This window comes from Vipera ursinii (genome assembly GCF_947247035.1).
Source record: "Vipera ursinii genome assembly, chromosome: 6".
Lineage (NCBI taxonomy): Eukaryota > Metazoa > Chordata > Lepidosauria > Squamata > Viperidae > Vipera > Vipera ursinii.
The window spans coordinates 85101732-85129450 of NC_139515.1; the positions used below are offsets into that span (position 1 = coordinate 85101732).

General features: G+C 45.2%; 1 protein-coding gene across 1 annotated transcript in view; it reads left to right on the forward strand.

Moving 5' to 3' along the window:
• Window positions 1-26391, forward strand: part of PRKCQ (protein kinase C theta) — a 56691-nt gene extending 30300 nt beyond the window's left edge. Inside the window, exons 6-18 of the mRNA XM_083366189.1 lie at window positions 1171-1202; window positions 3443-3528; window positions 4512-4641; window positions 6291-6400; window positions 7496-7595; window positions 8719-8873; window positions 10492-10665; window positions 12219-12310; window positions 16400-16462; window positions 17838-17976; window positions 20181-20369; window positions 21332-21460; window positions 23094-26391. Coding sequence (XP_083222315.1) covers window positions 1171-1202; window positions 3443-3528; window positions 4512-4641; window positions 6291-6400; window positions 7496-7595; window positions 8719-8873; window positions 10492-10665; window positions 12219-12310; window positions 16400-16462; window positions 17838-17976; window positions 20181-20369; window positions 21332-21460; window positions 23094-23249 — 1555 coding nt within the window. The 3' untranslated portion in view covers window positions 23250-26391. The remainder of the gene's footprint in view (window positions 1-1170; window positions 1203-3442; window positions 3529-4511; window positions 4642-6290; window positions 6401-7495; window positions 7596-8718; window positions 8874-10491; window positions 10666-12218; window positions 12311-16399; window positions 16463-17837; window positions 17977-20180; window positions 20370-21331; window positions 21461-23093) is intronic.
• The last annotated feature ends 1328 nt before the right edge of the window (window positions 26392-27719 follow it).

Sequence of the window (27719 nt, forward strand, 5' to 3'; positions counted from 1 at the left end):
GATTAAAAGAGCTGCTAGGATCCATTGGTCAAAAGAGCTGTTATGATCCATTGGTCAAAAGAGCTGCTATCATCCATTGGTCAAAAGAATTGTTATGATCCATTGGTCAAAAGAGCTGCTACGATCCATTGGTCAAAAGAATTGTTATGATCCATTGGTCAAAAGAGCTGTTATGATCCGTTGGTGAAAAGAACTGTTACGATCCATTGGTCAAAAGAGCTGTTACGATCCATTGGTCAAAAGAGTTGCTATGATCCATTGGTCAAAAGAGCTGCTATGATCCATTGGTCAAAAGAGCTGTTACGATCCATTGGTCAAAAGAGTTGCTATGATCCATTGGTCAAAAGAGCTGCTATAATCCATTGCTAAGATTCATTAACGCTAACCATACATCCATAGCTACTTAGTCTTATTTGGGTTGAGTCGAAGCATCCTAACCCAGCCCCAAAGAGCTTTAGATAAGACCTCAGCAGCACCACTTTAGACCTGATTAATGGGTTATGGATCCATGGGCAGCTTCCTGCTGAGAGCTGTTAAAGATCCATTGGTCAAACGCGTCTACTGTTGTAGGAGGAAAAACCATCAGGAGCAGGTGGAGAATCTCCAGCCCTGAAAGAACCATGTATCCATAGATATTTGGTCCTATCTGGGTTGAGTTGAAGCATCTTCATCCCCACCAGGAACCAAAGAGCTTTAGATGAGGCCTCAAAAGCATCACTTGGTTGATCAGCGTTTGAGTTCTGCAGCTTCCTATTGCAAGCTGTTTACGTTCCAGTGGCATCAATTTTGAGTTCAAAAAATCAGACTAATTCCCCTCGAGGGTCAAAAACACGTCAGTTGGGAATCCTTCTTGATCCAGATCTGACCCATTCCAATTTGGTTTCCTAATCTGAACCAATCTTAGGGGTCACCTGGATTTAGAAAGTTGAACTGAATCATTAAAATTGGGTTTGCTTCACTTCATTTTTCCGACTGGATAAATCTGCCTCTTTCAGGACTTTTGATCCTCTGAATCAAATTATTTTTTTTTTAATTTGACAAGTTAAACTCAATAAGCTTGAACATGAATCACTGCACTTACTGATTTTTTTAAAAGTCATTTTTTCTCAAATGCAGACATGATTTGAAATCTTTTTTATATTAATACTATTTTTCCCCTTTTTATTCCAGGGGGCTTAACAAGCAAGGCTATCAGTGCAGACGTAAGATCTTTCAGTATATTTATATTTATATGTTGATGGTTATCATAACAGTGCAATGGTTCTTAATACTCTGCTGAAAAGCTTGAGAATGAATTAAGCATAATTAAGTAATTATAGAAATCCCTGCATGGAAACAAAGCAATTATTTTTTTTAAGTGTTCCTATCCTGTTCATATTTTCACTGTTTTCACAACCCAGGATGTTTCCAGATCATTGTCAATCCCTGAGAAAGAAAACAGACATTATGGGGTCTGTTTTTGTTAGGGTCTTCAGGAAGAAAAATTAGTTCAAAGAATAACAAGCCAGAATCAAGGGACAAATGGTTTCCTGATTTAATTGAAACCTTCAGCTTTCCATCTCAGTCAAAACACAGAGTTACTCGATATCATTTTCTGCCCTCTAAACTGCAATCATCTGAAACTGTAGAATAACTCAACCCTTTTTTCAGATTGACAGTCATAATTTGAGAACATGCTGGGAGCTGCACTCTCAGAGAGAATGAAAAGAAAACCTTGCCTAAAATTAGATTTAACCGACACTATTAATTAATTTAATATCAGGACTACATCTTAGCTGTAAAGATGTAATTGTGCTCTCCTTCCATCGTATCAAAATGACAATTGTGGGTGGAACTGAGCAGAACCCCACTGATTGCTCCTGAGACTGGAGAGGCTGGGAATCCTACACACACACACACACACACACACACACACACACACACACACACACACACACACACACCACAGACACACAAACACACTTCAAATTCCTTATCTATTTTTTTTAGCTGCCTAGCTTTGGTCTCTGAACTTCAGGAATTCTAGAGACAAATTTTATGCAAGGCTGAACTTGAAGGAAAAAAAAAACAGAATAACAAAGTCGGAAGGGACCTTGGAGGTCTTCTAGCCCAACCCCCTGCTCAAACAGGAAACCCTATGCCATTTCACACAAATGGCTTTCAAGGGGGATTTGAATGAATATCTCCCAGAAGAAGGGAAAAGGAACTATTCTTATGGTTTCTTCTCTGAGTGTGTCCTTGTGGCCCAGGGAATAGAATAGAATAGAATAGAATAGAATAGAATAGAATAGAATAGAATAGAATAGAATAGAATAGAATAGAATAGAATAGAATAGAATAGAATAGAATAGAATAGAATAGAATAGAATAGAAAATATGGAATGGAATAGAATAGAATAGAATAGAAAATATGGAATAGAATAGAATAGAATAGAATAGAATAGAATAGAATAGAATAGAATAGAATAGAATAGAATAGAATAGAATAGAAAATATGGAATGGAATAGAATAGAATAGAATAGAATAGAATAGAAAATATGGAATGGAATAGAATAGAATAGAATAGAAAATATGGAATGGAATAGAATAGAATAGAATAGAATAGAATAGAATAGAATAGAATAGAATAGAATAGAAAATATGGAATGGAATAGAATAGAATAGAATAGAAAATATGGAATGGAATAGAATAGAATAGAATAGAATAGAATAGAATAGAATAGAATAGAATAGAATAGAACAGGGGTGTCAAACTCAATTTCATTGAGGGCCGCATCAGCACTGCGGTTGCCCTCAAGGGGCCGGGTGGGTGTGGCCTGGGTGGGCGTGGCCTACTGGGTGGGCGTGGCCAGCTCTACATCGTTCGCATCAAGGGTGCCTACGGGGACCTGGGCAGGAGTGGGACAGATCTGAGGGTCTCTGGCAGAAGGAGGGTTTCTGGGCCAGGGCCATGGCAGTGGGGGCCGTTCCCTCACTGTTTCCAGCATGGCTTTGCGGGCTGCATGAAACCAGTTCACGGGCCAGATCTGGCCCCCAGGCCTTGTGTTTGACATGTCTGGAATAGAATAACAGAGTTGGAAGGGACCTTGCAGGACATCTAGTCCAACCCCCTGCTCAGGCAGGAAACCCTATACCATTTCAGACAAATGGTTGTTCAGTCTCTTCTTAAAAACTGCTGGGGATTTTGCTGGGCGTGGTCAGAAAAGTCAAGATGGAGGCGATGTCGGCACCCTCAAAAGCTCTGCCTCTTTTTTTTAGGTGGTATTTTTTGACCAAACTCAAAGTCCACCCCTGACTGGGACCACACAGAATTGTTTCCTTTGCCCCATCGTACTGTATTTCTGTCCAATAGTGTGTAAAAGAGTACACACTATTTCTGTTGTGGTCCTTCTGTGTCACCTGTAAAACGTGTTAGCGAAGTGGGCCTCTTTTTCCCCCCAGAATGCAATGCTGCCATTCACAAGAAATGTATTGACAAAGTCATCGCAAAGTGTACCGGATCGGCTATCAACAGTAGAGAAACCATGGTAGGTTTTGGCTTGTGTTATTTTTGTGACTTGTTGATTAGCTAGACTGAGTCACCCGACATACAAGGCACTAAACTTGGCTATAATAACCTTGATTTGAGTGACAGAACAGTCACTAAAGCAGGGGTCCTCAAATTTGGCCACTTTAAGACTTGTGGACTTCAACTCCCAGAATTCCTCAGGGCTGGCTGAGGAATTCTGGGAGTTGAAGTCCACAAGTCTTAAAGTGGCCAAGTTTGAAGACTCCTGTCATAGCAGGCTGCGTGAAGCCAGTTCTTTTAATAAGTTACTAGCTCGGGATACAATGAGACTACCCCACTAAAAGTAATTGTAACCTGGTTCCTGAAGTAATTCCCAATGCAATACCAGATAGTCCTCGACTTATGACCACAATCAAGCCCAAACTTTATGTTGCTAAGTGAGACATTTGCTAAGTGAATTTTGCCCCGTTTTATGAACTTTCCCACAGTCATTAAGTGACTCAACTGAAGTTGTTAAGTTAGTAACACAGTTGTTCAGTGAATCTGGCTTCCCCATGGACTTTTTGACTTTCAAATGGTCGCAAAAGGTGATCACATGACCTCCGGGACACTGTAAACATCACAAATGTGAGTCAGTTGCCAAATGACTGTCATAAGTGTGAAAAACAACTTTTTCCAGTGCTGTTGTAACATGAACAGTCCCTAAACCAATGGGTATAAGTCAAGGACTATCTATAAATCTTACAAATCCAACACTAACTAAGATTCAGCATATTGTGTGAACGCACCCTGCTGGAACTTTTATGTTGGATTGATTATGTTGTAATTTCTTTGATTGTTGCGAGTCTCCCAGAATCATTGAGAGTTGGGCAGTACACAAACATAGATTGTTCCATCTACAACAAAAATGGTTTTAATCATACGACAATGTGAAATCACAGCCACCTGTTCAAAGCTACAGGGATGTGTTTTCAAACTTATATCCCTCCATTTTTCTTCCAGTTCCACAAGGAAAGGTTTAAGATTGACATGCCCCATCGCTTCAAGGTATACAATTATAAAAGCCCCACCTTCTGTGACCATTGTGGAACGCTGCTCTGGGGCCTGGCACGGCAGGGCTTAAAATGCGACGGTGAGTTGGGACCGCTGGTGCTTTGGAGATAAATGTGGGTGAGGGGGTGTCTCCAGCATGACTTTTGAGCCACACGACAGGTAGTCCTTGACTTACGACCACAATTGAGCTCAAAAATCCTGTTGCTAAGTGAGACAGTTGTTAAGTGAGTTTTGCCCCATTTTACGACCTTGTGTCTAGTAGTCTTGGCATATAATGCCCTATAGCACCATAATGAAATGTGATGAAAAGTCTGCAAGAAAACAACCAAGCTCAGAGAGCACCAAGGACCACAGTCCTCCTCTTCCTCCACTTCCTCTTCCTCCTTCTCCTCGTCTTCTACTTTTTCTTCTTTTTTCTTCTTGTTCTTCTCCTCTTCCTCCTCCTCTTCTTGTTCTTGTTCTCCTGCTCCCCATTTCATTCTCCTCCTATTTGCAAACCCCACTCCCTTCTAGCACTGATGAGGTTACTTAGTTGGGTCATGAAACATCTGCAAGGAAGCCACCAAGCTCAGAGAGCACCAAGGAAACTCCTCCTCCTCCTCCTCCTCCTCCTTCTCCTCCTTCTCCTCCTCCTCCTCTTCCTTCTCCTCCTCTTCCTGTTCTTGTTCTCCTCCTCCTCCTCCTCCTCCTCCTCCTCCTCTCCACAAACCCCCCTCCCTTCTAGCACTGATGAGGTTACTTAGTTGGGTCATGAAACATCTGCAAGAAAGCCACCAAGCTCAGAGAGCACCAAGGACCTCCTTCTCCTCCTCCTCCTCCTCCTCCTTCTCCTCCTTCTCCTCCTTCTTCTCCTCCTTCTCCTTCTTCTCCTCCTCCTCTTCCTTCTCCTCTTCCTGTTCTCCTCCTCCTCCTCCTTCTCCTCCTCCTCCTCTCCACAACCCCCCCTCCCTTCTAGCACTGATGAGATTACTTAGTTGGGTCATGAATATCTGCAAGAAAGCTACCAAGCTCAGAGAGCACCAAGGACCACCTCCTCCTTCTTCTTCTCCTCCTCTTCTTCCTCCTCCTCCTCTTCCTGTCCTTGTTCTTGTTCTCCTCCTCCTTCTCCTCTCCACAAACCCCCCTCCCTTCTAGCACTGATGAGGTTACTTAGTTGGGTCATGAAACATCTGCAAGAAAGCCACCAAGCTCAGAGAGCCCCAAGGACCTCCTCCTCCTCCTCTTCCTCCTCCTCCTCCTCTTCTTCTTGTTCTTCTTCTCCTCCACTCTGCAAACCCCACTCCCTTCTAGCACTGATGATGTTACCAAGCTGGGTAATAAAACTTCTGTAATAAAACCACCAAGGACAGAGAGTATCAAAGACTCTACAGATTAACCATGAGCTACAGATGCTCTCTCCTGTGAGATTTTGTGCTCTTCAGGCAAATCTGAGCCCACTTTTTCAAGCATACTGTTCCCCCAAAATGTGCCTGTTATTGATTTTAGGGGGGCAGCTGGATGTTTCAGTCATCCTCTGCTGCAACCTTCTAAACTCAACATCCCACTTAAGGGCCACTGTAGCGGATGTCCTGTCAAGGCAGTGAACGATTTAGCAGTAAAAAGTTAGAAAATTAAAAGCAAAAAAAGCAAGGCTCGGCGTGGGGCAGGAGAAGAACAACCTCTCCCCATTTTAAAAAGCTGTTTTGAAGCCAGAAATCTGATCGCTGATTTTTGGTCTCTGCCTTGCAGCCTGCGCGATGAACGTCCACCACAAATGCCAAACCAAGGTGGCAAATCTTTGCGGTGTGAACCAGAAGCTCATGGCGGAAGCGTTGGCACTGATTGAGAGCAGGCAACAGGTGAGTAAGCAGGATGTTTTGACAAAGAATGACTGGATGCAATTTGGCAAATCGGTGTCTTTTTTCGATCTTACATCTCTTGGACACGGGGTCAAGAGCTGCATCAAAAGGCAGAAGCGTTCTCTTCTATCCCGAGGGTGCTTTTTTCAGGAGGCAACTGGACTTCCTTGTTTTTCTTTGAAGACCTTTCGCTTCTCATCCCAGAAGCTTCTTCAGCTCTGATGGGATGGTGGGGGAATGGAAAGATTTATACTCCTTGCAGAGAGCTGGTCATTTGCCTTCTTTTAGAGAGTCGTTGAGGCCACTTGGAGGTTTGTCTGTCTCCTCAGGGTCACCTGAGTAGTGCAAATGGGTATAGAGCCTTCATGGAACAGAAAAACCCCCCAAGTGGCCTCAACAATTCTCTAAAAGAATGCAAATGACCAGCTCTCTGCAAGGAGTATAAATCCTTCCATTCCCCACCATCCCATCAGAGCTGAAGAAGCTTCTTGAATGAGAAGCAAAATGTCCTCAAAGAAAAACATGAAAGTCCAGTTGCCTCCTGAAAAAGCACCTTTGGCATAACCATGACCTGGATGGCTGGGAATCTCCATAGACCAGGGGTGTCAAACTCAATTTCATTGAGGGCCGCATCAGCATTGCGGTTGCCCTCAGGGGGCCGGGTGGGTGTGGCCAGGGTGGGTGTGGCCTACTGGGTGGGCATGGCTAGAGTGCGTATGGCCTACTGGGTGGGCGTGGCCAGCTCTACATTGTTCGCATCAAGGGTGCCTATGGGGGCCTGGGCAGGAGTGGGACAGATCTGAGGGTCTCTGGCAGAAGGAGGGTCTCTGGGCCAGGGCCAAGGCAGTGGGGGCCGTTCCCTCACTGTTTCCAGGATGGCTTCGCGGGCCACATGAAACCACTTCGCGGGCCGGATCTGGCCCCCGGGCCTTGTGTTTGACATGTCTGCCATAGACGTTCTCTTCTATCCTTTGGTTGCCGATCGGTAGGGCCTTTGGATCGGCCCCTGATCCACCTCCGTGTGAGGTCAGCCAGCATGTCGCACCGATGTGTTATTATTATTTTTTCCACCCTGCTTGTTCTCTGTTGACTCAGGCTCGAAGTCTACGTGATTCAGAGCAGATTTTACGAGAAGGACCGGTGGACATCTCCTGCGTGAAAGAGGAGCAGCCAGAACCCCCAACAGGCAAAAAAGGTCTTGCCTTTTATTAATACCTTTTGCCAGTAGAATTTTCCTTACCTATACAGGTAATCCTCAACGTACGCCGCAAATGAGCCCAACGTTGCTCTGGCTAAGCGAGAAATTTGTTAAGTGAGTTTTGCCCCATTTTACGACCTTTCTGGCTACGTTTGTTAAGTGAATCGCTGCAATTGACTTTGCTTGTCAGAAGGTCGTAAAAGGGGATCACATGACCCTGAGACACTGCAACCGTCACAAATACGAGTCAGTGGCCAAGCATCTGAATCTTGATCACATGACTATGGAGATGCTGCAATGGTCGTAAGTGTGAAAAATGGTCATAAGTCACTTTTTCATGGACGCTGTAATTTTGAACGGTCACTAAATGAATGATTGTAAGTTGAAGGACTACCTGTATAACTGGTGTTTTAATTAAATCACACACACACACACAAACACACATGCCCAGCCAACCAGCATGACGTACTGAAGAATTCTGTGAACTGAAGTCCAGAAGTCTTAAAGTTACCAAGTTTGGAGACTGTTCTGTACCAGCCTGCTACCGGCCCTGCAGAAAAGGCAGGGCCAACCCCTTTTACAAGAAGGCAAGAGGCTGGAATTAAGCCTGCCAAATTTATTGCTACAAAAACAAACAAGACACGAACCAAGAAACAGGAGCTTTTCAAGTGGTTGCCTTCAGCAAACCAGCCCTCCCACGCATTCCCCTTTTATACAGTTTAGGGCGTGGCTTCTCTCTGCCTCCTTCCGAGGTGCCCCATTGCCTTCCTCTGTTTACTCCTGATTGACTGCCTCCTGCGTCGGGCGTCCTTGAACAGGGCCAGCTGTGGGACATCTTCATCCACGCTGTCAGGCTCACACAGCTGGGTCTCCGTCGTGACCAGGTGGGAGGGGCCTGGCTGAGGGGTCTCATCAGCAAGCTCTTCAACACCCCCTCCTCCTCCTCTGAGTCATCCGACCCAACTGCTGAACCCACAGGCTGACCCTGAATCACAACAGAGACCCCTGCTATAGTGTCATGTTGTAGGACTCTGCCTTAAGCTTAAGGGATGGAATGAAGATTTTTTTAAAATAAATTAATAAATATTTCAACATGAATGCTCTGGAATCTTTTTTATAGAGCCACAGGGAATTTCCTGGGAATCCCCAGCAGATGACATCCCAGTTTCGGATTCTCTAGTGGAACCGAGGAAAGACATCCAAGCAGAATTGCCAAAGTTAACCATAGATGACTTTTACCTGCACAGAACACTGGGGAAGGGAAGTTTTGGCAAGGTAAGGTGGTGGGGGCGGGAGGGGAGGAGAGTGCAAACTTGATTTTTAAAGTCTGCGGGAAAATGCGTGGCCCTTTTTGCACTTCTGCCCTCTCCTCTCTCCAATGCTCAAATCCTTCTCTCTTGAAAGGCTAGTATGAAGGGAGAGCTGAGGAACTGCTAAGCCACCATTCCTCTGTCATATTGAAAAGACCTTCTGAAATTAGAGCCAGGAAAGGAAGGTGAAACTTCCTGCCAATGGGAAACCAGCTCTCAGACAAACTCAGAGTTGAGGTGAAATAGACAAAAAAGTCAGTGGTGGGATTCAGCCGGTTCGCGCCGGTCCGTTAGAACCGGTAGCGAAATTTTGTTGAGTTCGGAGAACCGGCTGAACTCATACTGCTTCTGGAAGTCCGTTCTAGGCCTTGGAGGCCTGGAGGAGGTCTCCCAGACCTAGAACAGCCCACCGGAAGTGTGTGGATGTCACCTCTGGAAGTCCGTTCTAGGGCTGCTGAAGGCCTCCCAGGCCTAGAACGGCCCGCCGGAAGTGCGTGGATGCCACTTCCAGAAGTTCGTTCTAGGACTCAGAGGCCCAGGCCTGCATCCACGCAGGGAACCGGATGTTCAGGTATTTGAATCCCACCACTGAAAAAGTCCCGTTTTGTCACGATTTCAAATGCACCGTTCTCTGGCCCAGAAATAATTTGGCTCATCTGCTAAATATAGTTAGTCGACAATTGGGCCCAAATTTTCTATTGCAAAGCGAGATGTTGTTAATGTGAGTTTTGCCCCACTTTACAACCTTTCTTGCCACAGTTGTTAATTGAATCCCTGCAGTTGTTAAGTTAGTAAGTGAATCGGGCTTCCCCGCTGACTTTGCTTGACAGAAGGTCGCAAAAGGGGATCAGGTGACCCTGGGACAAGGCAACCGTCGTAAATACGAATCCGCGGCCAAGGGCCTGACTTTTGATCACGTGAGCGTGGGGAATGCTGCAAGGGTTGTAAGTGTGGAAAAAACCGGTCATAAGTCAACTTTTTAAAGTTTGAATGGCCACTAAACGAACCGTTGTAAATCGAGGACTACCTATACTCCCAACCTGGTGCTCCATACAGATCCACAACTGATTGCAAATTGATGCAAAGCCCTCAGGTTCAAATGCGTGAATTATCTTTCCCCTTTTATCCCAAAGGTGCTTTTTTCTGGAGGCAACTGGACTTTCTTGTTTTTCTTTTGAAGACGTTTCGCTTCCCATCCAAGAAGCTTCTTCAGGATCTGGGGGAATGGAAAGATTTATACTCCTTGCAGAGGGCTGGTCAATTTGTATTCTTTTTAGAGAGTCGTTGAGGCCACCTGGAGGTTTCCTCAAGGTCTTTTCAGCAGTTCTAAGAAGGCTCCACACCCATTTGCACTACTCAGGTGACCTTGAGGAACACAGATCCCCACCATCCAGTCAGAGCTGAAGAAGCTTCTTGGATGAGAAGAGAAACGTCTTCAAAGAAAAACAAGAAAGTCCCGTTGCCTCCTGAAAAAGCACCTTTGGGACAAGAAAGATCCGGATGACTGAGAATCTCCACAGACACTTCCACTTTTATGACTTTGCTCATCTAACCTGCTGGTCGGTGATATTTTTTTGCACCAGGTTTTCCTTGTGGAACTGAAAAACACAAACCAGTTTTTCGCCATGAAAGCCCTGAAGAAGGAGGTGGTCCTGATGGACGACGACGTGGAATGTACCATGGTGGAGAAGCGAGTCCTCTCGCTGGCTTGGGAACACCCATTTCTCACCCACGTCTTCTGTACTTTCCAAACGAAGGTAAAAAATATGCATCGGTCGGTCAACCAGTCGGTGCCAAATCATATGGCTGGTTTAGAGAAATAACGCTTGCTTTGCAGTTTGGGCATTCTGTGTTTGCGTTAAGATGGCGTTGTTTGTTTGTTTTTTGTCTTCTGTTCGGTCGCGTCCAATTTTCCAAGACTGCCTGGGATAAGTCCCTGCAGTTTTCTTGCTAAAGTTTTTTTAAAAAGTGGTTTGCCGTTGCTTCCTTCCTAGGGCTCGGAAAGAATGGCTGGCCCAAGGTCCCCCAGCTGGCTTTGTGAAAGACTAGAATTCACAATCACCCAGTTTCTAACCTTTTGTCAACGCTGCTAACATCGGATGTTCTTGCTTTGACAACCTATGGAGATGCAGCCATTTTCCTTTTTATGTTTTACTCTTAGAATTAGAGGATGCTGGGTGGGGGGGGGAGGAGGAATGTGCATGGGAGTTTAGCTAGACATAACAATACTGAACCTAGTGTGAGAACCAAGGTTATTGAAATAAGACATGATAAGAACTGGCGGGTTGGAGAACTTGGAGGAAAAGCCTGTATTTCAAACTAATTGGAGAGTGTGATTTATGACTGTTAATTAGAGGAAGGAATGGTGCTTTGATACTTATGTGCTCAGGGGAGGGGAATTCAAATTTTGGCGTTGACTATGTACGTGCCGATGCTATGCTCCTCGAATAAAGATTCTTTAAGATAAACAATGCCTCAAAGTTCTTTTGAAGAGTTTCATCTGTCGGAACCACGACACCTGATATCTTATCCACTGCACCAAACTGGCTTCTCGTAAACATGCTTAACTTAAGTTAAATTGCTGGATTCACTCATTGTCTGTGTTTGCACAATTCACAGTTCACTAAACAGGCTGAGCTCATGCAATAGGCTGAATGCCAAGAAAAACTAACCAGGCTTAGCACCAATTAAGCATAGCATGTTTCCAAATGCAGCCGTAGGCTAGGCAGATTTTGGCTTTAATTTCAGATGGGGGTTTCGGCACAAAGAGCGGCCACAAGGGTAGTCCATGGCTGCCACCCTTGAAAGCGGCTGCATCTTTTTCCTGGTGAAGGTACTGAGCAGGAAGAGCCAAATTTGAGTCCTCGTCACCCATGGAAGTTTCTTGGGTGACTTTGGGCCAGTCCTTCCCTCTCACCCCAAAGGTCACTTGGAGCAGTAGAGAATATGCTGGTCTCAGAGGGTGAGACCTAGTTTCTTGCCCATCTTCAGCCACAGGAGCTCCCTGGAGCACCTTCGACCTTCTCAACCCAACATGGTGTTGAAGTCAAGAAGGCCCAGTTTCAAATTCGCCCTTCGCCATAGAAGAGATGAGGCAGCGACTTGTTCTCAGTCTAATCTGCTTAGAATTGTTTTTCTACGCATTAGAGTTGTGTACTGAAAGTTTTACCAAATGAACATGGTCTCACAATTGCCTTCTCTGACGTCATCTGTTCCAGATATGTTGGGATGGCAGGTAAGGTAGTAGCTTCAAGTCTATCTCTAGGGCTTTTGCCCAAGTTCTAAAGGTCATCCTTCTCTCCCTTGCTAGGAGAACCTCTTTTTTGTGATGGAGTACCTCAATGGCGGAGACCTGATGTTCCATATTCAGAACTGCCACAAATTTGAAATGGACCGAGCAAGGTGAGGTGGGCCTGCCTTTATCAGACGCTTCCATCAATAGAGGACAATATTTGTAGCTCAGGTTTAAACGGTGGGGTCCTTGGTGCTGTCTGAGCTGGGTGATTTTCTTGCAGATGTTTCCTTGCCCAATTAGCTAACATCATCGGTGCTAGTAAGGAGCACAGCTGGCTCAGGAATTCTGGGAGTTGAAGTCCATGGGTCATAAAAGAGCCAAAGTTGCCTACGCCTGTATCTAGCAGCTTGCTGCATCAGTGTTGGTGGGGGATCATCTTAAGAGGTTTTACGTCGGGCTGTTTACTGCTGATTTGTTTGGCAGTTCCTTGATTGGGGTATGGTTTATTTCTTGACTGTTGGTCTGATGTTAATCTTGGAGTTAATCTCTGCTAATCTGGGTGCTGATTGCTGGTGGGGAAGTGTTTGGGTCTTTCTGTTCCTTTCTTGGCTTGTCGACTGCCCCTTTTGCATAATCTATCAACAATGTTTATATCTACGTGTCTGTCGATGGCCAGTTGGTCAGAGTCCCAGGCTTCCAATGATTCTCTAGCATTTTTGGACTTGGCTTGGTCCAGGACAGAGGTCACCAACCTTTGTCGGTTTTTCTGTTCCCTTCTTGGCTTGTCGACTGCCCCTTTTGCATAATCTATTGACAATGTTTATATCTATGTGTCTGTCGATGGCCAATTGGTCAGAGTCCCAGGCTTCCAATGATTCTCTAGCATTTTTGGACTTGGCTTGGTCCAGGACAGAGGTCACCAACCTTTGTCGTTTTTTCTGTTCCCTTCTTGGCTTGTCGACTGCCCCTTTTGCATAATCTATCGACAATGTTTATATCTATGTGTCTATCGATGGCCAATTGGTCAGAGTCCCAGGCTTCCAATGATTCTCTAGCATTTTTGGACTTGGCTTGGTCCAGGACAGAGGTCACCAACCTGTTGTGATTCAGGGTCAGCCTGTGGGTTTGGCAGTTGGGTCGGACGACTCAGAGGAGGAGGGGGGTGTTGAAGAGCTTGCTGAGGGGGTTGAAGATCTTGCTGATGAGAACCCTCAGCCAGGCCCCTCCCACCTGGTCACGACGGAGACCCAGCTGTGTGAGCCTGACAGCCTGGATGAAGATGACCCACAACTGGCCCTGTTCAAGGACGCCCGATGCAGGAGGCAGTCAATCAGGAGTAAACAGAGGAAGGCAATGGGGCACCTCGGAAGGAGGCAGAGAGAAGCCACGCCCTGAACTGTATAAAAGGGGAATGCGTGGGAGGGCTGGTTTGCTGAAGGCAACCGCTTGATTAGTTCCTGTTTCATAGCTCCTATTTCATGGTTGGTGTCTTGTTTTGCTCTGTTTTATGTTAATAAATTTGGCAGGCTTAATTCCAGCCTCTTGCTGTTTGTAAAGGGGTTGTCCCTGCCTTTTCTGCAGGGCCGGTAGCAGGCTGGTACAGAACACAACCTTTGTCGGTTGGTGGACTGGAGGAAAACGGAGGGGGAAGCATTTTACACGCGTGCATGTGTGTGCATGTGCGCACGGGGCCATGAGCACATGCGCACTGCAAACGAGCCAGGGCCAGCACCTGCGTGATAATAGCCCTGACCCATTCTTGCATGGCACAGTATGGCATTGCCCGTTTTTGCGCCCCGTGATATGGCGGTGGCCCATTTCCATGCCTTGCAACACGGTGGCATCTGTTTTTGCACCTTGCAGCGTGGTGGCGACCCGTTTTTGTGCCCCGCAGCTGCGGTGCTAGCACAATTGAGGGGGTGTGCGCTCATATATGTGTGCAGTGGCCAGCATGTCCTGCGGCCCAGTGGCAAGCAGGCGACGGCCTGCTACCGGGCCGCCGCCCACAAGTTGGGGACCCTTAGTTTAGGACGGTCACAGTTTTCCAGTTGAAACTATGGTTAAGTCTGCCACACGTTGTGAAATGAACGAATTTTCATCAGGTCTTCTGACGGCTAGTCGGTGTTCATGGATACGTTCTGCCAGTCTTCTGTCTGTTTGGAGAAAGTCTACTTGTGTGTATCAACGCTGCTAATATCGAATGGAGATACAACCTTTTTCTTTAACTTGTGTGTTACTCTTAGAGTTAGAAGTAGATGATAGTCGGGGGGGGGAGGAGGAAGAATGTGTATGGGAGTTAGACATGACAATATCGTAGTACTGCATGATTCAAGGCTGTTTGAAATAAGAGATGATAAGAAATGGTGGGTTTTATCCATCTCTTAATTTCAAACAGCCTTGAATCATACAGTACTACAATATTGTCATGTCTAACTAATTCCCATACACATTCTTCCTCCTCCCCCCACCCCAGTATCATCTACTTCTAACTCTAAGAGTAACACACAAGTTAAAGAAAAAGGTTGTTGTCAAAGCAAGAACATTGGATGTTAGCAGCGTTGACAGTGGCTGCTATGAGTCCACGATGACTTGATGGAACATCATCAATCAGTCAGCATCCCTTGCACAATAAACTCTGAACAGACGGACCACGCACCAAGCTGGGTGTCTGTAACAATAACCTCCATCTTGACTTTTTGACGTACGCACCAGAGACAACCCTTTGCTAGAGTCTCATTTCCATTCTGTGCTTTTAGTGAGTAGACGAATAGAAATGATAACAGATATTAATAATAATTGTAATTAAATATCATTAATAAGGAGGATATCTTTAGCTCAGGGTTGACGTGAGGGGTCCTTGGAACTTTCTGAGACAGCTTGTTTTCTTGCAGACATTTCATGACCCAAACTAGGTAACATCATCTGTGTTGGAAAGGAGTGTGGTTTGGGAAGGAGGAGGAAGAGGAGGAGGAGGAGGAGGAGGAGGAAGAGGAGGATGGGGAGGAGAAGGAGGAGGAGGAGTGTGGGATCCTTGGTGCTCTCTGAGCTTGGTTGCTTTCTTGCAGACATTTCATGACCCAACTAGGTAACATCATCAGTGTTAGAAGGGAGTGTGGTTTGGGGAAGAGGAGGAGGAGGAGGAGGAGGAGGGTGTGATCCTTGGTGCTCTCTGAGCTTGGTTGCTTTCTTGCAGACGTCTCATGACCCTAACTAGGTAACATCATCAATGTTAGAAGGGAGTGTGGTTTGGGGAAGAGGAGGAGGAGGAGGAGGAGGAGGAGGAGGAGGAGGAGGAGGAGGAGGAGGAGGGTGTGATTCTTGCTGCTCTCTGAGCTTGGTTGCTTTCTTGCAGACATTTCATGACCCAACTAGGTAACATCATCAGTGTTAGAAGGGAGTGTGGTTTGGGGAAGAGGAAGGAGGAGGAGGAGGAGGAGTGTGGGATCCTTGGTGCTCTCTGAGCTTGGTGATTTTCTTGCAGACGTTTCATGACCCAACTAGGTAACATCATCAATGTTAGAAGGGAGTGTGGTTTGGGGAAGAGGAGGAGGAGGAGGAGGAGGAGGAGGAGGAGGAGGAGGAGGAGGAGAAGGAGGAGGAAGAGGAGGAGGAGGAGGAGGAGGAGGAGGGTGTGATTCTTGGTGCTCTCTGAGCTTGGTTGCTTTCTTGCAGACATTTCATGACCCAACTAGGTAACATCATCAATGTTAGAAGGGAGTGTGGTTTGGGGAAGAGGAGGAGGAGGAGGAGGAGGAGGAGGAGGGTGTGATCCTTGGTGCTCTCTGAGCTTGGTTGCTTTCTTGCAGACGTCTCATGACCCTAACTAGGTAACATCATCAGTGTTAGAAGGGAGTGTGGTTTGGGGAGGAGGAGGAGGAGGAGGAGGAGTGTGGGATCCTTGGTGCTCTCTGAGCTTGGTGATTTTCTTGCAGACGTCTCATGACCCTAACTAGGTAACATCATCAATGTTAGAAGGGAGTGTGGTTTGGGGAGGAGGAGGAGGAGGAGTGTGGGATCCTTGGTGCTCTCTGAGCTTGGTTGCTTTCTTGCGGACGTTTCATGACCCGAACTAGGTAACATCTTCAGCATAGTATGCTAGCATTGATGATGTTACCTAGTTTGGGTAACGAAGCGTCTGCAAGAAAACAAGCTCAGAGAGCACCAAGGACCCCTTTAAATATAATTCTTCATATCATCTCATCCAGCCAGCATGGTTATACTTGTTATGATAAAAGAAATATCTCTACATTTTATAGGTTCTATGCTGCTGAAATCATTTGTGGATTGCAATTCCTTCATTCCAAAGGCATCATATACAGGTTTGGATTTTATTTTATTTTATTTTTTTAATCCTGAAACCTTCCCTGAAACCAAATAAAAGATTAGAGTGCAGAGAGCTGTAAACCTTGAGGGTTCCATGCAGATTCTGATTGCTGTTCTTGTTGTTGTTGTTGTTGTTGCCCAAATTTTGATCACCTGACCAGGGGGATGCTTCAACAGTTGTAAATGTGAAAAATGGTCATAAGTCACTTTTTTTCAGTGACATTGCAGCTTTGAATAGCCACTAAATGAGTGGTTGTTAAGTTGAGGGCTATCTCAATTATGTAGGTCCACAGCCAGGCGTTACGGTGGTACCATGGTACTCAACTGCTTTGAAAATCATTGAATTTGGTATTCAGCGCATTTTGGTTGGAAAAAACGTGCCCCGCTACTCATCGTTTTGTCTGATACTCAACGGACAATCTAGCACTTGTCGCTGTCCGCTGCCTTGTGACTCACTACATTGTTCCTTATGGGAAAGACTGGTTTGGTACTCAATGTTTATGGTACTCATTGCACCTCCCAAGCCAGTTAACGATGTGTACCGAATTACCACTGTGCTTACAAAAGAATTAATGAAGGTGGGATATAAATCAAATAAATAAATAGATTGTAGGCACAGGGAGTGGCAGCTGCAGTGGATTGGGAAATAGCAATAGCACCTAGAATACCGTTTCACGGTACTTTACAGCCCTCTCTAAGCTGTTTACAAAGTCACCATATTGCCCCCAACAATCTGGGTCCTCATTTGACCGAACTCGGAACGATGGAAGTCTGAGTCACCTTGAGCTGGTCAGGATCAAACTGGTGGCAGTCGGCAGAATTAGCCTGCAGTACTGCATTTTAACCACTGTGCAACCGCAGCCCTTCCTTCCTTCCTTCCTTCCTTCCTTCCTTCCTTCCTTCCTTCCTTCCTTCCTTCCTTCCTTCCTTCCCAATTACCAATAGCACTTAGACTTATATACCACTTCATACTGCTTTACAGCCCTCTCTGAGAAGTTTACAGACTCAGCATATTGCCCCCAACCATTGGGGTCCTCATTTTACCGACCTCGGAAGAATGGACGGCTGAGTCAAACGTGAGTCGGTCAGGATCGAACTACTGGCACTGGGCAGAGTCTGCTTGCAGTACTGCAGTACCCTTGTGCCACCATGGCCCATCCTTCCTTTTACTGACCTCGGAAGGATGGATGGCTGAGTCAAACTTGAGCCGGTCAGGATCGAACTGCTGGAAGTCGGCAGAATTATCCTGCAGTACTGCATTCTAACCACTGCGCCACCAAGCCTCTTAAATGGAAATGGAGACGATTATCTTAAGTTACCCCCCAAAAGGGACTTTTGAAGGAAAAGATCTAACTTTTCCTCCTCTTTCAGAGACCTCAAGCTTGATAATGTTCTCCTTGACAAAGAAGGCCACATCAAGATTGCTGATTTTGGAATGTGCAAAGAGAACATGTTAGGGGATGCTAAAACCAGCACCTTCTGCGGGACCCCCGATTATATTGCCCCCGAGGTAGGTGGGCCTTTTTCATCCAAAATAAAAGAACGTATAAAGGACAGTTGCTGGAATCAGGTCTAGTTTAGTTTAATGAAGAGAAGGACCAGGGGGTGACATGTTAACAGTCTTCCAATATCTCAGGGGCTGCCCCAAAGAAGAGGGAGTCAAGCTATTCTCCAAAGCGCCTGAAGGAAGGACAAGAAGCAACGGATGGAAAATAATCAAGGAGAGAAGCAACCTAGAACTAAGGAGAAACTTCCTGACAGTGGGAACAATTAACCAGTGGAAGGACTTACCTCCAGAAGTTCTGAATGCTCCAACACTGGAGGCTTTTAAGAAGAGATTGGACAACAATTTGTCCAGAATAGTATAGGGTCTCCTGCTCAAGCAGGGAACACCTCCAACATCCCTTCCAACTCAATTATTCTATGTTCTAAAACATGTCCCATCATTCTTGGGAACAATGCAAAATTATTAAGGGCTGTGTGCTTAGTACACACTGTACAACAATGGTATATCTTGCCTTCAGACGAGTTGATTCCAGAAGTTGTAGGTGCTCCATCACTGGAGGTTTTTAAGAAGAGATTGGACAACAATTTGTGCAGAGTGGCATAAGGCTTCCTGGTCAAGCAGGGGGTTGGACTAGAAGACCTCCAAGGTCCCTTCCAACTCTGTTATTCTGTTAAATTTATTCTGGTCATAAATGAGATTCAGAAAGAATCAGAAGGAGAAAGAAGGAGGTTGAGAATCCTACAAGATTCGGGCCATTTGTCTTGAATGATGTTGCTGAAATCTCAGGAGATTTTTTTTTTTATTAACCTCTTGCTGGATTCAGGATTTTTCCCCCCCATGATTTAATTGCAAGGTTTAACTGTTCTCGCGTGAAAAAACTTGCAAGATTTGGACGAATTGGAGAGGGGGGGGTGCAGTTTGGGAGTTGGGCAGATGTTCTATCATCGCCATTGATTAAGCCCCAACTTTCTGTTCCTAAGCATGACAGTTTTTAAGTGAGTCTCGCCCCATTTTGCGACCTTTCTTGCCACAGTTATTGAGTGAATCACAGCACTTCACTTCAAATTCACTTAACAGCCACGCTACTAACTGAAGAACTGCACTGGTTCCCTTGACATCTGTGTCAAGGAAGGTCGTAAAATTTATTTTTATTTATTTATTTATTTTATTTAATTTGTATACCGCCTTTCTCCCGAAGGACTCAGGGCGGTGTACAGGGCAATAAATACCAAAAATACAAAATACAAAAGTTACAAACAAATTAAACAATTATGCCCGAATACAATAAATTAATTAAAAACAGTAATTCAAACCCCAAACCCATCAGGCCAGGCTGGCTTGTTCAAATAAATAAGTTTTTAAATCACGTCGGAAGGAGCGAAGGTCGGGAGCCATCCGGAGCTCAACCGGTTCCATAGCTCCGGGGCACCCACAGAGAACGCCCTCCCCCTGGGGGCCATCAGCCGGCATTCTTTGACCGGTGGCACCCTGAGGAGGCCCTCTCTGTGGGAGCCCACTGGGCGGAGGGAAGTTGATGCCGGCCGCAGGTGCTCCCTAAGGTACTCCGGACCCATGCCTTGTAGGGCTTTATAGGTCATTACCAGCACCTTGAATCTCACCCGGAGGGCGACTGGAAGCCAATGCAGCTCACGGAGCAAAGGTGTAACATGGGAGTATCGGGAGACCCCCAACACAACAGGGCGGCTGCATTCTGCACCAGTTGGAGCCTCCCAGTGGTCCTTAAGGGCAGCCCCATGTAGAGAGCGTTGCAGTAGTCTAACCGAGAGGCCACGAGCGCATGAGTGACTGTACGCAAGGCATCCCGGTCTAGATAGGGCCACAACTGGCGCACCAAGCGAACCTGGGCAAAGGCCCCCCTAGTCACAGTTACTATATGATCTTCTAAGGAAAGCTGTGAATCTAGGAGGACTCCCAAGTTGCGAGCCCTATCTACGGGGGGGTAATAACTCACCCCCCATAGTAAGAGATGGAATGATCTGAATTTCCCGAGATGCCGGCACGCACAGCCACTCAGTCTTGTCAGGGGCAAAATGGGGCAAAATCCACTTAACAACTGTCTTGCTTAGCAAAAGATATTTTAAGCTCAGTTATGGTCATATGTCAAGGACTACCCTATATTAAAGTGTGCACCGTCCTTCTTTAAGCCGACTTTTTTTTTTAAACCCTCCCTTCTCTTTCCACGGCAGATTCTTCTCGGGCAGAAATACAACCTGGCCGCTGACTGGTGGTCCTTCGGGGTCCTTCTGTACGAGATGCTGATTGGCCAGTCCCCCTTCCACGGCCAGGATGAAGAACAGCTCTTCCAGTCCATCCGCATGGACAACCCATTCTACCCCCGCTGGCTTGACAAGATTGCAAGGGACCTCTTAGTAAAGGTGAGCTTGGGAGATTCCATTGCCCCAGAACAGGGGTGATTCCAGTTGAAAACTTTCAGTACAGTCCTAGGGATGGAAGCAAAATCACGTGACCTGTTAATCCCGCCTTATCATGCCACACGTGGAATTCTGCATCCAGTTTGGGTCACACAATACAAAAAAAAAAAGATGTTGAGATCCTGGAAAGAGTGCAGAGAAGAGCAACAAAGATGGTTAGGGGACTGGAGGCTAAAACATATAAAGAATTGGGTATGGAATTGGGTATATTGGGTACTGAAAAGAACTAGAGGTGACATGATAGCAGTCTTCCAGTATCTCAGGGGCTGCCCCAAAGAAGAGGGAGTCAAGCTATTCTCCAAAGCACCTGAAGGCAGGACAAGAAGCAACGGATGGAAAATAATCAAGGAGAGAAGCAACCTGGAACTAAGGAGAAATTTCCTGACAGTGTTAGAACAATTAACCAGTGGAACGACTTGCCTCCAGAAGTTGTGATTGCTCCATCACTGGTGGGTTTTAAATAGAACTTGGACAGCCCTTAGTCCAGAATAGTATAAGATCTCCTGCCTAAGCAGGGGGTTGGACTAGAAGACCTCCAAGGTCCCTTCCAATTCCGTTTTTCTGTTATTCTGAATGAAATTAAAAGAATGTCCAAAAGTGATAGGTTCAGATGAGGGATCTTCTTGGAAATGCAATTCCTGTAGATCAGGGTTCTTCAAACTTGACCCTTTTATGACTTGTGGATTTCAACTCCCAAGAATTCCTCAGCCAGGCAGTGCCCGGCTGAGGGATTCTGGGAATTGAAGTCCACAAGTCATAAAAGGGCCAAGTTTGAAGACCCCCCTGATCTAAAGTGATTGTTTTCTCGCTCTTTAAAGCCATTTTGCTCGGAGGGGACACACATTTCACATACCCTTAATATCAAATTTATCCATTTCCTTAAGGTTCGTTCTTTCGATTTCTAGCTTTTCGTTAGAGAGCCTGAGAGACGGTTGGGAGCGAGAGGGAACATCCGCCAACACGACTTCTTTCAAGAGATCCGTTGGGAAGCTTTGGAAAGGAAAGAGATTGAGCCCCCTTTCAGGCCTATCGTGGTGAGAATTGTTTCTTCGACTGCCTTTGTTTCCCGAAATAGCTTCTTGAAGCCCCAGTTACTTTCATTTAATTTATTCATTTGTTCATTCTGGGGGGTCTTCAAACTTGGCCCTTTTATGACTTGTGGACTTCAACTCCCAGAATTCCTCAGCCAGGCACGCCTGGCTGAGGAATTCTGGGAGTTGAAGTCCACAAGTCATAAAAGGGCCAGGTTTGAAGACCCCCTGATCCAGGTCATAGTTGTCCCAAAGCTGCTTTTTCAAGAGGCAACTGGGCTTTCTTTGTTTTTCCTTGAAGACGTTTCCCTTCGCTTCCAAGAAGCTTCTTCAGTTCTAAGCTGAACTGAACTGAATTGAGCCGAACTGAAGAACCTTCTTGGGTGTGAAGTGAAACCTCTTCAAGCAAAAACGAAGAACGTCCAGTTGCCTCCTGAAAAAGTACTTTTGGAAGATTCCCAGCCCACCCACCCCCCCACAAAAAAAATTAAGCTTGGGGTGTGAACCCTTCCAGGGACTGCATGCATACAATTGGCTTAACCATACCAGATCAGGTCCTGGCAGATGGCTTCACACAATACGCTAACTTTGGTTAACCTTAACCTTGGTAAATTTTCCTCTAACTGCAAATCCAGCTCAGGTGTGTTGTTTTTTTAATGCGAACCCACAAAACGAGAATTTAATAACCAGGGTAAGTATCTGCAGATGCGGGCAGCGTATGGGTGTGTGAGAGTGGCTTACGCGTGCATGCCACTTGATTGTGCAAATGCAGTGATGGTGAACCTTTTGGGCTCGGCGTGTCAACAATTTGGGAAATGCCTAACTTGACAATCCTGGCATGTCACTCCTCTGCAAAAAAAGAGAAACAATTCTTTACCTATTTATTTGTTTAAAAGCAATATATAAAATAAAATTAATTAGGGTGAATTCAGACAACAGTATAGTGATGGCACGTGTGTCATCACTGATCTTGGAAATGCTATCTAATCCAAGAGGAAGCATTGACCGAGGATACTTCTATTCTATTCTATTCAATTCTATTCTATTCTGTTCTATTCTATTCTATTCTATTCTATTCTATTCTATTCTATTCTATTCTATTCTATTCTATTCTATTCTATTCCATATTCTATTCTATTCTATTCAAAAATCCAACTCTATTCTCAATAAAGATTCTACTATTCTATTCTATTCTATTCTATTCTATTCTATTCTATTCTATTCTATTCTATTCTATATTCTATTCTATTCTGTTTAAAAATCCAACTCTATTCTCAATAAAGAATCTTCTATTCTATTCTATTCTATTCTATTCTATTCTATTCTATTCTATTCTATTCTATTCTATTCTATTCTATTCTATTCTATTCTATATTCTATTCTATTCCATTCCATTCTTTGCTTTCCTAGAGCGGCTGCATCTTCTTTCTGAAGTCTTCATTGTGGAAGACTTTCCACATTTCTCCTCGGAAATTATGCGGGAAAGGCAGGGGTAATCCCCATTTTTTTTCCTGGTTGTTTTTTTTTTAAAAAAAATCTCAGAGACTTCGTCTTCAGATGAGTGTCCCTCTTTACTGGCTGCTCGAGAGGGATTTTCCTCTTTTTTCTAACTCCCCTTTCTCTCTCTCCTTGAAAGAAATCGCCGGGAGACTGCAGCAACTTCGACAAGGAATTCCTCAACGAAAAACCCCGACTCTCCGTGGGAGACCGGACCCTCATCAACAGCATGGACCAAAACACGTTTAGGACTTTTTCGTTTACCAACCCCATGATGGAGAAATTGCTATCCTGAAGAACGACCTACGAACGAAGCACCCTTAAGCACCTGTGGAAGTCAACGCAGCAAAGGGGAACTTGACTTCCCGGGCTGGCTTGCACCTCTGTCGACATATTACCTTCCCTGAACACGCAAGTTTTGAGAGGGCGAAAATTTGTGAGATCCTTATACACGCCGTGTCTCCTTGTTCCCTGAGCAAGCAAGAGGACAGAAGGATCTGAAGACTCGAAGGGACTCCCAAGCCTGGAATTTACAACTGCACAAATATTTTCCAAGACAACTACTTCTGGGGTTTTTGACCTGCTGCATCTTATAATAATGTGCTTCTCATGCCCTACGTATGGTCACTCATGCACTCGTGACCTCTCGTTTAGACTACTGCAATGCTCTTTACATGGGGCTGCCCTTGAGGACCACTCGGAGGCTCCAACTGGTACAGAATGCAGCCGCGAGAGTCGTGTTGGGAGTTTCCCGATACTCCCATGTTACACCTCTACTCCGTGAACTGCATTGGCTCCCAGTTGTCCTCCGGGTAAAATTCAAGGTGCTGGTAATGGTTTTCAAAGACCTACATGGCATGGGTCCGGAGTACCTTAGGAATCACCTGCTGCCAGCGTCAACGTCCCTCCGTCCAGTACGCTCCCACAGAGAGGGCCTCCTAAGGGTGCCACCGTTCGGAGAATGCCGTCTGGTAGCTCCCAGAGGGAGGGCGTTCTCTGTGAGCGCGCCTGACCTATGGAACCGTTTACCGGTTGAGCTCCGGATGGCTCCCGAGCTTTGCTCCTTCCGACGCGACCTAAAAACACATCTGTTTAAGCAATCTGGTCTGGTCTGACGGGTTCTGTTTTAATAATTGTTTTAAGATAACTATTGTGCATTCTGTTATTTATGTTCACTGTTCACCGCCCTGAGTCCTTAGGGAGAAAGGTGGTATACAAATCAAATAAATAAATAAATAAATAAATAAATAAATAAATAAATAAATAAATAAATAAATAAATAAATAAATAAATAATTCCAAGATCAGGTGCCGGGAAACCCTTTGGCTAACTCTTCTCCAAGAGTTTGCAAAGCAAGCACGCTGCGGAGGGCCCTTGACTTGCAACAACTTGCTTAGTGATCGTTCAAAGTTACGACGGCAGCGGGGGGGGGGCAAAAAAATGACCAGTTTTCACACAACTACTATTGCAGCATCCCCATGATCAAAACCTGGGTGCTTGGCAGCTGGCCTCTATTTATGACGGTTGCGGTCTCCAAGAGCCATGCGATCATCTTTTGCAATGCCAACAGGGAATCCAGACTCATTTAACGACCGTGTTACTAATTTAATTTACTAATTTAAGGACCGCAATTGATTCACTTAAAAAACTCTGGCAAAAAAAGGCCACAAGATGGGATAAAACTCACTCAACAGCTCTATAAAGCACAATTGTGGTTATAAGTTGAGAACTATCTACGGTCTGTTTTCTTCTGCTGCATGAGAAGATTCAGAATTTCAACATTTAGGAAATATGGTCCTCCAGCAGACACTCAATAGCATATAGGCAGTGCTCAACTTACAACAGTTTCTTTAGTGACTGTAGAAAGTTACATCACTGGAAAAAGTGACTTATGACCGTTTTTCACACTTGCAACCTTTGCAGCATCCCCAGAGTGACATGATCAAAATTCAGGTGCTGGGCAACTTGCTCATATTTATGACGGCTGCAGCGTCCTGAGGAAGGAGGGATCACATTATCCCCTTTTGCGATCTTCTGACAAGCCATGTCAAGGGGGAAGCCAGGTTCACTTAACAACTGTGGCAAGGAAGGTCGTAAAATGGGACAAAACTTACTTTACAGCTGCCTCGCTTAGCAACAGAAATGTGGGGATCCATTGTGGTCGTAAGCCGAGGACTACTTGAAAATGGCTGGTGGCCAACATTTTATATTTTATTTTATTAAAATCCAACGACTATATTTTTCTAGACTCGGTGCACAGTTAAAACACCATCGTTATTGGAGCTGTGGTGGCGCAGTGGTTAGAACGCAGTATTGCAGTCTGACTCTGCCCACTGCCAGCAGTTCGATCCTGACAGGACTCGAGGTTGACTTAGCCTTCCTTCTGAGGTCAGTAAAATGAGGACCCAGATTGTTGGGAGCAATAAGCTGACTCTGTAAACCGGTTAGAGAGGGCTGTAAAGGCACTATGAAACAGTATATAAGTCTTAAGTGCTATTGCTAAGTTGAAGGAAGGAAGGAAGGAAGGAAGGAAGGAAGGAAGGAAGGAAGGAAGGAAGGAAGGAAGGATGGGCCATGGTGGCACAAGGTTACTGCAGTACTGCAAGCAAACTCTGCCCAGTGCCAGGAGTTCGATCCTGACCGGCTCAAGTTTGACTCAGCCGTCCATCCTTCCAAGGTGGGTAAAATGAGGACCCAGATTGTTAGGGGCGCAACAGGCTGATTCTGTAAACCACTTAGAGAGGGCTGTAAAGCAGTGAGAAGCGGTATATAAGTCTAAGTGATATTGCAAGGAAGGAAGGAAAGAAGGAAGGAAGGGAGACCATGGCGGCACAGTGGTTAGAATACATTATTGCAGGTTAATTCTGCCCACTGCCAGCAGTTCAATCCTGACCAGTTGAAAGTTGACTCAGCCTTCCATCCTTCCGAGGTCGGTCAAATGAGGACCCAGATTGTTTGGGGGGCAACAGGCTGACTCTGTAAACCACTTAGAGAGGGCTGTAAAGCACTGTGAAGCGGTATATAAGTCTAAGAGCTATTGCTATCTCCACCCTACTTCAAAGTTCAGCGAATATGTCAAAGGGGTCTCTTAGTTTCTGTCTGCTACTCGTTCTTCTGAAAACATTCATGCAGACTTTTCTCACTAGAAAATTCTCAGCACCCACATTTCGTTTCCCAAAAGTTTGTTTTTTTCTCTTCCCCGATTTTGTAAATCTCTAGACCTACTCCTTGCTTTCCCCACTGGAAAAAAAGGACAGGACTTCTTCTAATCTGTAGATGGGATTCCGTTGAATAACTGAAATTTCACGTACCTCGTTTCCGCTGTTTTTCCTTCAGTTGCTAGAAAAACTGGATTGTGGAGTTGGAGTTGTGACTATGGATTGTTGTTGTTGTTTTTTCATTAATAATGATTATTTGTGATGCCTGTACAGTGTAATAAAAAATCATCCATTAACACATCTGTCGAGTCACAATAATTCATAACCACTATGGTGGAATATTTTATGTCCACTTTGACATCCAAATGCTTTCAAGGAGAGAAGCAACCTGGAACTAAGGATAAACTTCCTGACAGTCAGAACAATTAACCAGTGGAACCACCTGCCTCCAGAAGCTGTGAATGCTCCAACACTGGAAGTTTTTAAGAAGAGACTGGACAGCCGTTTGTCTGAAATGGTATAGGGGTTTCCTGCCTGAGCATGGGGTTGGACTAGATGACCTCCAAGGTCCCTTCCAACATTATTATTATTATTATAAAACTTTTATTCATAAAACATGAAACTCAGTCAACTGAACACTCAAGTTGACTGGCACCAATGGTTGACACAGGTTGCTGCCAGCATCCTAGGTATCAACCAGGTATCTCCTTAAAATGTAAGATGTTCCAAGTAGCGCAGTTTTTTGTAGCTTTGCTGGAGTTATTGCAGGAAGCTGCAACTTCTTGATGTATTTTGCAAAGTTTTTGGACATAGTTCCCAGTGCCCTGATGACAATTATTGTTGTTGTTGTTGTTGTTACTGTTAATTATTCTGCTCCAATGGAAGATTTGGGGATCACTGCAAATCAGCTTGATTGAACATGGCATATCCCATTGTCATCCTCAACTTACAACAATTCATTTAGTGACTGTTTGAAATTACAAAAGCATTGAAAAAAAGGGCCTTAGGTCCCTTTTTCACACAGCCCTTGTGGCATCTCCGTGATCATGTAATCAAAATGGGCAACTGGGTCATATCTAAGATGGTCGCAGCTCCCCGGGGGCGTCACGTGATCCCCTTTTGCAAACTTCTGACAAGCCAAGTCAATGGGGAAGCCAGTTTTCACTTAACAACCGTGCTACTGACTTAACAACTGCGTTGAAATGCAGTAAAATTTGGGCAAAATTCGCTTCACAGGGGTCTTGCTTAGCAACAGAAACACTGGGGTCAGTTGTAACGGGTAAGTCAAGGGCTATCTGTAGTTTAGTAAAGAGAACTAAACCTTCACCCATGTGGGGACTTTGCCGAGACAGGATACTCTCAACTCAGCTACTTCTTATGAGGTGACTGCTGAGTAGCAGACGTTTGCGGCTTCCGTCATGCGACTTCCGGCTGACTCATTGCTTATTAAAACCACAGAAGCCCTTGTAACACACTGCACTTCTATTAAATGCAGCTGCTTGCCCTACATTTGGCATCGGAGATGGTAGAGGTGTTAGGAAAATGAATCTCGCATTGCTGTCCCTGGACTCCGCTGCCAGGGTCAGATCTGCAAGAAACCGGTGCTT